The sequence below is a fragment of the Penicillium cinerascens genome, assembly GCF_028974065.1.
Source record: "Penicillium cinerascens strain IBT 15544 chromosome Unknown contig_24_segment0_segment0, whole genome shotgun sequence".
In the NCBI taxonomy this organism is placed as follows: domain Eukaryota; kingdom Fungi; phylum Ascomycota; class Eurotiomycetes; order Eurotiales; family Aspergillaceae; genus Penicillium; species Penicillium cinerascens.
This window is the reverse complement of record NW_026695290.1, coordinates 2,358,691-2,371,762: the sequence shown is the minus strand read 5'-3', so window position 1 is coordinate 2,371,762 and position 13,072 is coordinate 2,358,691. Positions and strand designations below refer to the sequence as shown.

General features: G+C 51.3%; 2 protein-coding genes across 2 annotated transcripts; one reads left to right on the top strand and one right to left on the bottom strand.

The window, feature by feature from the left end:
* Window positions 1–1,024: 1,024 nt before the first annotated feature.
* N7498_003990 (1-phosphatidylinositol-3-phosphate 5-kinase FAB1) lies at window positions 1,025–8,476 on the bottom strand (the record flags this gene model as incomplete). The annotated part of the gene is made up of 1 exon (XM_058451052.1): window positions 1,025–8,476. The coding sequence occupies one exon, from the start codon at window positions 8,474–8,476 to the stop codon at window positions 1,025–1,027; it is 7,452 nt and encodes a 2,483-aa protein (XP_058310514.1).
* A 390-nt stretch (window positions 8,477–8,866) lies between these two features.
* On the top strand, window positions 8,867–12,946 carry N7498_003989 (uncharacterized protein; the record flags this gene model as incomplete). Its single annotated transcript, XM_058451051.1, has 2 exons — window positions 8,867–9,022; window positions 9,080–12,946. The coding sequence occupies 2 exons, from the start codon at window positions 8,867–8,869 to the stop codon at window positions 12,944–12,946; spliced, it is 4,023 nt and encodes a 1,340-aa protein (XP_058310513.1).
* Between the last annotated feature and the right edge of the window lie 126 nt (window positions 12,947–13,072).

Below are 13,072 nucleotides of genomic sequence, written 5' to 3'. Positions count from 1 at the left end.
CTAAAATGCTGTCTTTGCAATCTCGTTAGCATGTGGAGTTGTTAGTTCTGTCGCATTCGACCTGGAGTGCGAGTGTCCGCGCGCAGCGTAGCGCGTCTTATGCTCAAGTATAGATATCTAGTTGGCACATAATCACAACTAGGAAATCCAACGTACTCAAAGAGTAGCGAAAGAAAAAAGAAAGGAGGGGAAACCCGCCGGGACAGAAATCAGACACTGCGGGGAGGCACGAAAACGCGCGCGCCGAGGCCGAGGCTCCATGTGTCCGGGCCCGCGTCCTGCGCATTCTGCAGCCCGCACGCGAGCACCGCAAGGGGTGAAATAGAAAATAACAATCTCATCACGGATGAGAATTGGAAAGAGCTTGAATTATTTTTCGGAAAAGTCCTGGCTAAACGCAATTCCCGACGGCAATTCCGCCGGCTCCCGGTTTCTACCGAGGGGTTCGGGATCTCTGGGCCATGAGTGGGACAGCGTCGTCGGGATCTTGTAACTCGGGGTTTGAGCCTGAGGCATTGCTGTTCTGTCTGGGAACTCTTGGAGAGAAGTATTGAAGCATTTAGAGTGGTTCTACTCTCTAGGTTACATGTAAGATATGCTGGTGTTGAACTAGTAACCGATGCACGTGGTGAATGAATAGAAATCTCACTTGAAGTAGAAAAATATGGGAGTAGACATAAGGAAATAGATGTCTTCGCTAGACATTCACACCGTTCAGTAAGTTCCGAGACAGAATGCAGTCGTTATAATCTCTCTTGTATGCACCATCTCAGGTCTCTCCATAGTCCAATTCAGGGGCATCAATGCAGTATCATCAAGTCATCATTCATTAAACATAAAAAGATCGATCATATGTGCTTCTATGTGTTTCGTGTCATGAATCGCAGTTTCCATTACTGGGAAGTAGAGGCCTCCGCAGCTCCATCATCAACGTCCAGATCTGTGATTTGGGAGTTCTGATGCTCGCCCTGGGCGTATCGATACATAGGCTGGAATTGGTGCCAGCAACTACTGGGGTAAGCATCTATTTGGAAAGCCGGAAAGGGGAGGTGTAGACTGACCTTGGGGCTTGAAGGACATATCGTGCCATCGCTTCACGGAATCGACTCTTGTACTCCCTGGGACTGGTCACCGTCGGGCGATTGCGACCACCGCCGGCAAAGCCGCGGTCTTTGATCCATGACTCAAGCTTCTTGTCCCAGGTGTATGTGCGAATGCAATCGATGATTCCCACAACGAGCTCGCTTCGCTTCTCGTCAATGGCAATCATAAGTGAGTAATCCATCACGTCCTGACGGGCCAGGAAAAGAGTATCGTTCCACACGCTTTGACCGAGCAGTTTCTTGGAATGTTCTCGTGCGAATAGAGGGGACTCGTAGATAAAGTCCACCATGTTCTCGTCCAGCAGGACTTCGTCACGCTCGCCCGTGCTTTCGACCTTGCGGTTGCGCATTGAGCCCTTCAGGTCGAATATACGGTTCGGGACTCGGTCGTAGAAGAGGTTCTCCATCAGCAACAGGAACCAATTGAATTCAGTCCCAGTGGCCGGGTTCTTGATGATGACCTGGTAGAAACCAAACATCTTGGCGATGGCAGACGGCAGCTCGTGGAACAAGGCCTCCGACATGATCTGGAAATAAGCCGGGGCGAATTTGAGGAAAGCTTGGGTCTCGACCGGGGACAGTGACTTAAGGATAAAGCGATCGTCCAGTGTCTTCAGGAAAAGCGACCTTGTTTTACCACCCTTGGAATCCCACTTTGCGCAACGGGAAAGCGATTCCACGATTCGATCAGCAACGCCACATTTTATGCGTAGTGCGTCAAACTGCTCAGCGTAGAATACTTTGCAAAGCATTCTTGCCTGGCCCTCTTGGAATTGATACTTAAGATGTGTGCCAGTCTCCCGCAAGAGAGCATGTTCGACTCGAGCCTCTCTGGCATCTTCTGCGTTGGAACCAGGCTTTTCTAGCTGCTCCTCCGTCTCATCAAATCGTTGTTGAATGCTTGCCAACTTTTCTTTGTAGTCAGACGAGTCCAACGCAAACGCAATTAAAGAGCTAGGCTCGTCCTCTCGCACAATAATATCGCAGTCCGCAAAGACATGATCGTTCACACTGAGAGGATAGTCGAGAGCAGACCATCCACTGGCAGACCGTTCGGACCAGAAGTTTTTCAGAATGTTCAGAAGCCATGTACGTTCATGCTTTGCCAGATCCTTGAATTCAATTGAGTCATCTTCGGGTAACTTGACCTCTTCCTGCAAATCCACTGGGTGCAACTCCTCCCCTGCGTTTTGCTCTTCGTCGCTGGGGCCTTCATCCGCTTCGCCTTCAGATATGAACTGCGAGTCAGATCGAACAATTGGACTTGGCTCAAAACAATCCACCGTTGCTCCCGGGGGTGAGGGTTCCAATTGTTGATGTCCGGTCCGGTCGCCGAATTCGTCACTTCTTCTGCCTGATTCATCTGTTGGAATCTGCGGCGCTCGAAGGACAGTCTCTTCTCCATCAACCTGAGGTTCTCGCTCTTCAACAGCTTCTTTGACATTCCGGTAGACCTCAACTATGGGTTTCGAAGAAGCCAGGGGGAATGCACGCGAATGGGTGCTTCGAGCAGCGCGTTGACGTCTTTCACGTTGTCTTTCCTTCTCAAATTCACGGCTCAGTTGTTCAAAATGCCTAGCAAGATTGGACACGCGAGAACTGCCACGTTTACTGGGACTAGACCGTGGGATGAGAGAATGTCCTGGGGCAAATCGACCATTCTTAAGAGCGCTCAATCCGATGCGTTCTGTTAATTTCTTTTCCGATGGCTTGGCCGAATCGCCCCGGGGAGTCTCCGGCTCATTTGAAGGTGATGGGCCGAGTTTCAAGCCTGGAAGCGATCTTTCTCGAAGAAGATGCGCCGGCTGAGACTGTGCACGTACCAGTGGAGGAGAACGTGCCTTGCCGGAACGTCGGAAGGCCCCCTCAGTCAGTCTTGGAATCGCGGAAGGTCGGTTCGGAGGAGTAGTTGGTATCTCGATGGCACCCCATTCTCTCGCCTTTGAATCGATGTTTTTTGAGGGCTCGGGCGTCTTCGGTGACAACTCCGGTGGATCAATTTCGCCGCCGGCTACATCAAAAGCCATCGGTGCATCCATGTTGGACCATGATCGAGTCGGCGGGGAGATTGAGTCGAGGAACGTCGTTTCAGACTGACCAGAAGGAACTGCCAAATCAAGATGTCGGACCTCTTCCTGCGCAACTACTTCATCCTGCGGAGAGGATCGTTTGCCGTTTACAGCATCGACAGCCAGAGACGTTTCAGTAGGAGAGGTAGGCAATGGTGGCAATGCACTGTCTTCCTCTTTTTTCTCTCGTTGCTTTTTACCAGTGTGTTCTTCAACAACTGACACAAGAACATCCTTTGCTTTTTCCGGAGAAAGGGTCATGCGCCGCAACATCCGCGGCTTTTCAGCTGTCTGAGCGTTTTCGTCCTCTACATCGGTTGGAGTTTGTAGGGAATCATCCGTTGTCACAGTCGTATCCTTGTCAAGGAAAATTTTCTTCAGTTGCAGAGTTGCTAGCCGTTTAATATCCTTCTCTGATGGGAAGAAATTCTGTTCAAATTCGGCAAAGGTGGTGTCCCATTCAACCACCTTCTCTTGAACGGCACGAAGAACCTCGTTTAGCGGTATAACCTCCCAGTAGCGCGAGCTGCTGTACTTCTCCTGCAATTGGCGAATCAAAGCAGCCTGGTCCTCGCTGGCTCTCTTGATCAAATATTCAATTTCTTTCTTGGATTTATCGAGGAGCTCGGGCATGACACTTTCGACATTAATGTTTTTCAAACGCGCAACGACGGAAAGCATGAACTTGTTGAGGCGTGACTCGGTGCGCTTGAAGACTTCATTTCGCATCTTCAAATCATTATCAACCTTCCAGGTGACTCGGGGCCGTGGGACGATAATTTCAAGAAGATGTATCGTGTCATACTGAATGCGAACGGCATGATCCCTGTAGCCAAAATAGCGGAGATGATCTCGCTGGAGATCATGAGGACAAACTCCCGCACGGGCATGCAGATTCCTCCCCCAGAAAGTAATCTCGAGGTATTTCGCAAATGAGTACTTATAAGCATTCTCCGACATTGGCGTGACTTGGGTCTCATTGCCGCAAATCTTGCAACAACTCCACATAAGCATCGCGTCTTGTAACCCGCGTATTTTGGAAGGGTAGGGCTGAACAACAATGCTGAGCTGCGCCTCTCCATGAACGTATTGGCGGTGATGCTCAAACATCCGCTTTTCGCAGCCGTTGGCGGTACAGACATCGTTCACTCCAGCACAAAGCTCCTGAACATACTGTCCCAAGGGACAATCCGACTCAAACACCGTATCGTCCTCGTGCTCGTTGTAAAACTCGAGAGCGAAGATATCGGGACCAGAGCATGGAATAGACGTCGTAGTGCACACAAGGCTGTAGAGGACGACAATGTTCTGGTGAGCGTAAGGATCAAACATGTCGTGATTACCAGCAACGTATGCCTCCCATTGCCGTTTCTGCGTTTGATAATGGTAGAGTGTCCTGTCGTATTCGGCGTCATGGGCTGCGCGAAGGACCTCTTTAACCTTGGGTGAAGCATCGTGTGGAGATTGGTGGACCATTTCAGGAGTAATGAGAGTGAACTTCTGCGGCTTGGCCTTCTCATCTATGCTTTCTTCGGAAAATCCATCTTGGTCACGGAGGCGTTTCAAATAGGCCAGTCTGCGGCCTATCTCTCTCACGCGCATGAGAAGATATGGTGGTTCGAATTTCACGAAAGGCGACGCAGAGAGAAGCTTTGTTTGATAAGCCTGCACCATGTCGTCGAAGTATGTTGGCATGGGAACATCATCGGGAATTTCAGTGATATCGGTGGTCACTGGTTTACCGGTTGAATCCTGAGTTGGCTTGTCTTCTGGATTTTCTGTGTTTGTGGGACATCCATTGCTCTCGCTGACTGCAATTTGATTCTCGAAATTGCAGGACACTGTCTTCGAACCCTCAGTCGATGCTGTAGGCAGCTTCGCAAATTCATCCCTCATCAGGCATGTCTCGAGCCGCAGGCTGTACACGACATAGATCATGAATTCGGTGATCTCCTTCACCTTCCCAAGGGAATCTTCGTTGCCACCACGTAGTACGATTGTGCACCCGAGGTCTTTCCGACATCCAGAGATGTACATGTATGTCTTTCTGCGGCCATTATGCACATAAGTCTTCACATCAAAGCTGCTGCAATCGCTATGTGGAGCCGGGCTCAAAAGTTTGTCCATAGACGTGACAATCCGAGTATGGGTACACCTTGACACGGCTTCAAGAACAGATGGTTTCACGTTATGCGCAACTGCGATGCGGGCTTTTTCGAGAAGATGGAGAGCCAACCCTGAGACATGTTTTTCGACAAGCAACAGATTTGGTTGGAGAGCAGCGATTCGGGTCACGAGGTTTTCCAGGAATTCCCGCTCTTGTCGAATGACAGGCTCAAGGCTCATAAAATGGTGTTGCTGGCGAGCATATTCAAGAGGAAACGTGATGATCAAGATGTTGGGTCGCGGAATACTTCTCGGCATGCTTTTCAGAGCCAAATTCTTGGTGAATACCAACCCCGAAACGTACGACGTGTCCCCGGGCTTGCCGCCTGGAATCTTCTTAATTTTAACATAGTGACGAACATCCATATCGTCACCGTGCTGGACATCCGGATTCACCTCATCCGCCGCTTTCAAAAGGATTGGAAGGAGAGCATTTTCCCAACTCTCGCCGTGTGGTACAGATGACTCCGCTAGAAGCTGTCGCAGAAGCCTTTGCACATGTTCCAAGCTGGCTTTATTGAGCTCGACTGGCGGCGCACCAGACCCTTGCATCGATGAGCTTCTGGTCATCTTGAAACCACTGTCTTTCAAGCGCATAGGAAAGGGAGCCTCTGGGAAAGGTACATCATGGGGGAACATGCTTTCTTTTGAGGCCCGCGGGGACTGGCGAATATGTACGCTGCTGGCGACACTTAGATTCCGACGGCGGGAGGAACGGGGCAGGTTCACTGCCTTTGAGCTACTGAGACTGGCCTCGTCTGCATCGCGTCCAGGTTGATTGATACTCGGAGTACTTCGATCTCCGAAAGCAGATCTGCCTTTCTTCATGGCGGCCAGGAATCCACCAAAAGTGGCCCTTTCATGGTCTCCGCCACTTTTAGATAGGTTGTTCTCAGATACCGCGGCCATGAGACTAGGCTGTTCATCACCGCTTGATGCATCATCCGAAAGATACTGAGCAAGGTCTGGATCAATGATGTTATCTCTGTGAAAGGCAGGGAGTCTGAATTCGACGCTGAACTCATCAGCATTGCGGCGCTGGAAGGGTGCCCGATCTTCATGATAAGGCTTGAAGCTCCGAATATATTGCTGCTGGCGAGAACCATGGCGTTTGTGGCTCATAGAGTGTGCCCTAGGTCCCAGTGATGATCTCAGAGAGCGCGACGAAGTAGGCCTAGTCAAAGGGCGGTCGGAGTTGATTTCCAGGACAGCCGATCGACGATTGTGCCCCTCGCCCGCGCGGCGAGTGGCTGGAATGGCCATCGTCGGGGTCCTTAGAACATGGTCAATCGACTGGGATACGACTGATGCGGTATCGTCATCATCCGGAGATATTCGAGCTCCATTGCTTCCCCAACTGAGCTCTGATAGCCGGGAATTCATAGCAACGGGACTCTGTTCGCTATCAGAGAATTCAGAAGAGTCATCATCATGTGCATTGATCATAGCCTCACACGGCTTGCAGACGCGGATGGAGCCAGGCTGACCAAATCGCGTTCCTGGTATGAGAAGCGTGCACCTAGAATCAAAGATTTGCCCACAGGTGCGGCAATGATGCTTTCGGCGAAATGTAGTGAAAGGCTCTCCGCAGTGAAAGCAATCTTTAGCGTTTTCATCACGCATCCAGAAATCTCGGCTGAGCAATTTACTTCGCAGTTGTGAAACCCCACTCTCGCCTGTTGCCACAGGGGGCTGCTTGTCCAGCTGAACAGGCCCAGTTCCCCGTGGACCCGCTGTATACACCGGTGGCAAAGAAGACACCGATGTCATCGTCTCAGCAGTGGATGCTCGGGACGTTACATAGCCAGGAAATCGCCCTCTTGTAGGCGACGGGGGCGGTTTATCAAAGGATGTTGCCAAAGCAGAAAGTTTTGAAAGTTCACTATTTTCTGGTTTATTGTGAGAAGCTGGGGCTTTAGCTTTACTCTCAACATTTGAGCTTGTAGGGAATGGGCTTCCTTCACTGGCAGTTGCTTTTGGGTGATTGGTCGACGTAGCCGTCGGCACTGCAGACTCATCTTGCGCGAAAGACATCCTTGAATTCGATCTGCTTTCCCGGTGCTGGGATGACGAGTCTTGGGGAGGCTCTGTATGCTTTGAGCTTCGTGAAACTGCCGACTGGGACATGCTATCTGGAGGTCTAGATTGTTCTGTAGAAGACGGTTTTCGGGGCCGACTCTCGGAGAGCGAACCATCCGCCGGTGGGAGTGATCCGCTAGCCTCCAGTGAGCCAGGGTCTCCATGATTACTTTCATGGGTCTTTGTGGACAACACCGGCGAATGGGATAAATTTTGGCTCGGCACGGAAGATGTTTGGCTCATGGATGTGTCCATCGGCCCATCCTTGCTGCTGATACTGGCCGAGTCGGCACTCTTCAAGCCCGGGGCAGGGACATTGATAGAGTTGCTCCTAGAATGGTGACTGGTATTCACGGCGCTCACGTGAAGCTGGGTGATCGCTGGATCGGCTGCGATAGAGGCACCGGTGGATTTTGTGAGTGGAGCGATGGTGGATTTGATCCCTGGAGAAGGGGAAACAGAAGCTTTGGAAGATATGCTAGCACTCTTGGAAGATATTTTAGAGCCTTTCCCGGCGTTTGGCTGCGCCACGGCATCCTGAGCATGTTGAAAATTCGCCACAACTGGTGAATGTAGTCTTGACCCTTGCGACGAGTTGGGATACGATGGCAGATGGCGATGATCTGCGGAGCCAGCAGCCAGGTCCGACGCAGACTTGGTCATCGAGCGCTCCGGTGGTGGGCTCTTGACAGCAGGAGTCTCCGCAACACTTCTATCCGCTGACTTTACCCCACCACTGACAATGTCTCTCATCCCGCCTACCGAGGTTCTGAAACGGCTATACAGTCCACTGAGTCCTCCCTGCAGCTCTTCCGAGAGGCACTTGTCATCTGATGCGGGCGCCGGGGCCGGGGGGCTGGTGAAGTCGTTGAAATGCGTTAGCGAATCGGACCGATAGGCCGCAGTGTGAATCTGATCCAGAGCTGCATTCATGTTTTCTCGATCGGTCTGCGTCGTCGCTAGAGATGCCCTGGACCCGCGTCGTCCAAGAGGAAGAAATGAGGACGACGCGGAGGGACTCGAGCTTCCATGCGACTTCTGGTCCATGTATCCGGACATGTTGCGGTCAGGCCGAGAGCTTGTAGATCAACCCCACAAAGGACGTGGGTGTTGCTGGTAGCCGAGTCATCCGCGGTGGAGATAGCTAATAGTCTCAGACTGGGAGGTTTGGCACCCAGAAGTGTCTCAGGCTAAAAAGAAAAGGTTGATAAGAGAAAGAGTTGATCGCCCTTGCACTTTCTCCACACAAGCACCTTCTGTGCAATGACGTGGTGAGCTGAGTCAGCGGGCGCGTCGCGCGTCTTCTTCTTATCGTTTATCGCTTTTCACTCCTAGGATTCTTGACTTTGGGGGATTGACAGGTCGGTGCTGCGATCGCTGCCCAGTTCTCTTCTCCCGGAAAATGACTTTACAGACTGTTTTTATCTGGCACTGTGCAGGACCTTTACAATGAGCTCGATATCCGCCTGGATCGCGCAGGTTGTGGGTGTGTGCCTGTCCTTCTACCTGGGCGAATCTCCGCAGAGCGTTATTGAAGTGGAGGATGACGGGACCAGCCTACACTTCAATGTCAAAGATTTCAACGCTGCGGTTATTGTGGCAGAGGTATATGATCACTGGTCCAATTTTCGATCTGGAGATCACTAACCCTTCTGTACCTAGTGGGGCATGGGCTCGCTATCTGACACCGCAGTTTTGATGGATTCGAACAATCAGATCGATGCGACCATATCCCAGGATGCACTTGCTGCGTTCAAAATCGAATCGGAGGGCTTGCAACCTATGGATGGGCCTAAAAAGCATCGTTTGAAGCTTCTGGACTTTCGCCTCGTCTTCCAATACTCAACTGCCGATGTACGACTTCACGTCAACCGCTTTCGCATTGACTGGAGCGAAGGACCGCTCAAATATGTACCTGCAAAGAAGCTAAGGAAAGAGAAGAGTCTTAAGTCCGTCCTGGAGAGAGCACGCCAGAAGGCCGTAAAGCCTAAGGAAATTCTCAAATCGAACGGAGCATTGTTCTCGGTATCCAACTTTAACGGGTCTGATGCCCATAACCAACACCGGTCAGAAGAATACCAGAGCAGTCCCGCGAATGTTATGAGCTCGCAACAATTGTTCTCCCAGATTCCTACGGATGAACATAGTACACCGGACCGCTTTTCCAAGACGGGTCGCTCTCTCTTGCGTGCCCCGGCTGAGCTTCTCCAGCGTCTCATGCCTTCATTTCGTCCGACCCTCAGGGATATTCCACGAGATTCTCTACCACGGCAAGACCATACCGAGGTCTTTGCTGACGAGGGCTCCTGGGTGACAAGTGGCGGTGGTCGAGTTGCAAATAATTCTCAGCAGCCCACACCATTAGCCCCGGTGATAAATGGTAGCCATCAAGGGATCTCTTTTCCACATGATCTCAGAAACGGGAATGAGGAATACACGAACTTTGAGAGTCAGACCTCTGTACCGGTGGAGGTTTCCTCTCGGCAGGTTCCACCTGGCTCGGCTTCTAGCAATGGTGACATTACAGAATCCCTGTCATCCCAGAATCCTCCTGCTGGCTTTAGTGACCCAACGGTCCATGAAACCAATCGGATTGCCGAAGAGTCATTGGCCATAGACCATACCGCTAGTGAACCATCGCATGGGGTGGAAAGACCACCCTCTCGAAAACGGCAGCGTGAGAGCGTGGAAATTCAATCACTGCCGGCTTGTGATGACGATTCCCGCAAAGAGTCTAAAGGAGAGACCCCGTCGAAAAAAAGACAACGCATCGATGCTGCCCATGAAACGCTGAAAGAATGGTCCGATACTGGAAAGCCAACGGAAGGAAAACTTGACATGCCCCATGCGGAAGAACAAAGCCTCTATGGAGACCCCGTTCCGTTTCACTCATCCCGACCAATGAGGGCTAACCCGTGGGAGGGGCTTGGAATGATACCATCGAGTGAGGTCTATATTTCAAAAGACCAGACAAAGCTGCTTGAAGAAAAACTTTGGATACCACCTATGCCAAATGAACAAATGCCTCGAGGGCATGTACCACCTTCGCTCTTGAGGCAATGGAACAACATTGTGGAGATAAGACATCGACGAGCAGAAGAAGTCAAGGCTATACCAGAACAACCTCCTACTCCGACGCAAGATACCGTAATGTCTTCTGATCATGAGGACTCTGGGTCTGAAGGAACCCCAATTGATTGGACGCCAACCCCCGAGCAACGTCGCTTTGAGAATCGTCTTCCATCAGACAGCAGCCCCGTGAGGCAACCAAGCTTTATCGGCAATAAGAAAGCCGCGAGTGCTGGAAATCATAATCTTAGGCAGACAAAGGGCCATGATGATTCGGGCGATGCAACTAGACTTGACAATGTATCTCAGCCTCAAACTGGATGTGCTGAGCCGTCTCAAAGTGCCCCTGAGGTATCCGCAGCCGAAATCTCTCGGCCGCTGAACTGTGAAGACGCCGGTACCGACAAGTTCACAACTCCAACCCAAGCTTCTCTTAAACATGGCGATGCGGATATGGAAAAATCAAATCTTCCTCAGCCCCTGGAATCACAAGCATCAAATTTGTCGCAGAAATCACCCACACATTTCAGGGGCTCAAAACCCGCCTTTGGACCTGATGAGGATGATTCGGGTGACGAAAGTGACGAGTCAATGATGGACACTTCTGTGCCCTTGGGACTCGGGGAAAGCTGGCCAGATCCGACACAAAGCACTCAGGTCGAGCAAGATGTGACTGTGACATGTTCAGGGTCTTCGCTTCCAGGGATGGAAGGTAATCATTTCCAAGTTGCGGAGACTCCTGCAACTCACAATAGCCGGCTACATGGCAGCAAGCTAAGTAAACAGGAAACCGAACTCAGCCCTTCCCAAAAGCAGTTGCCTTCGTCTCAGGCCAACAAAACTTCGTCGCCATCACGAGTCCTCAACACTTATCCTTATCATGGAAGCTATGAGAAAAGCCAGTCATCAAACGAAGGTCCAAGTCCGTCTTCTCATCCGTCATACGATGTATCGCCTCGGGTGGATGTTGAGGGAACCCAACCGCAAAACAGCAGCATGAGTGTTCCATCGCAGAATGCTACTCAATCACAAGAGATCGTGCTCAATTCTTCGGGCTCACCTCATCGTCACCAAAATTTCTCCCTGTCAGATCAACAAGTGGTAGCTGAGCACTCTTCTCTGTTGTTTACGAGCTCTCAAGAACCAGCTTCGACTCAGTTCAATGAGCAAACTCAGGGGTCAACGGAAGGATGTCCTTCACAAGATGGGCCCGTGGGCTTTTCACAGGTCTCTCCGGCAGGGCATTCCAACCCTGCAGTCACAGATCCGGTCTACACTCCATTAAGAAGCCAAAAAGGCCTGCCACGTGAAAACGAAGGGTTCGGCGAAAGTTCGATGAACATGCAAAACACTCAAAGCGCTGCTCTTGTGGCCCGACGTCTTTCCCACATAAAGAATCCAGAGAAGGTCGCTCAGGCCAAGGAAGTTTACAAGAGATTTTGCATCGATTATTCAGTTTATGCTGGGGACTTCGATCACTTCATCGAGTTGTGCTCCAAGCTACAGGCAATTCGGGCGAGTGGCCAGCTTCAATGGTCATTCCTTTGGGACGATTTCATCATAATGCATCTCCAGCGATATCCTTCTCGCATTGAGGAGCGTGCGTCCCAGGAGATGGAGACGTTGAGCTACGAGGAATACTTCCTTTTAAACTTCACACACCCGATCTACAGAAAACGCAGCCTGACGGCGCACGGGATCGAGCTTGCGGCATCACAATTCATGCCGGCTGAATTGGCACCCTTAGTCGCCAGCAGCCAAGTCCAACCAGACCTGCCTCCTCAAGGTGAAGCAAAGGATTCCTCGTTGACGACAAGTTTGGCGAAAAATCTCTTCAACTTGCACGCCCACTCCATCAACGAATTCGCTAAGAGCAGTCTTCCTGGGGCGGGCGATCCTGGCTTCATTGCATCTTCCCGAGCCTCCTCTGTCTCAATCAAGATGGAAGGACCGGGCCAGGACTACTACAATGAATCAGCATATATTTCAACAAAGTCCATTGATGTCGATGACTCAACGGGCGTCAAGCCCGCTCTCTCCAGTCTCGAGTCGAGTCTTGACCAACCCCCAGACACTACTCATCACGAGGTGCGAAACGATGCCGATGATATCAGCATGGGTGAAGTCGAAGAAACCGATCTAGATGACACCCACCATGAAACCGCCAGCGTCGAGCTCGGTGATGAGAGCTTCATCTCGGCCGCACCGGCCGTTTCCCCTTCTCGAGCAGATGGCAGCCCAGCAGCGTCTCCCGACGCAGAAAGCGAGGATGAAAACTGGTTCGTCTCGCTACGGCATATGCGTCCAAAATGTCCCGTATGGTCCGGCGACCCCAACACACCCTTCAAGCGCTTTGTTGAGGCGGAGCAGAACGTACGATCTGAGCGTCTTCGGCGAGGAGGAGCCAAAATACGTCTTAACGACAAGGGTGTTATTCGCCGTCCGATCCACCGTGATTGAATCGATGCGATGAATTCCCGTCCCTCCTTTTCCCATATTCAGACTCGCCTCTCCGGAATTTTCCCGGTCTTCATTGGTTTACAGGCGTCGGGTGACCGTGGGGGCGAAGATAAAGATACCCCAATA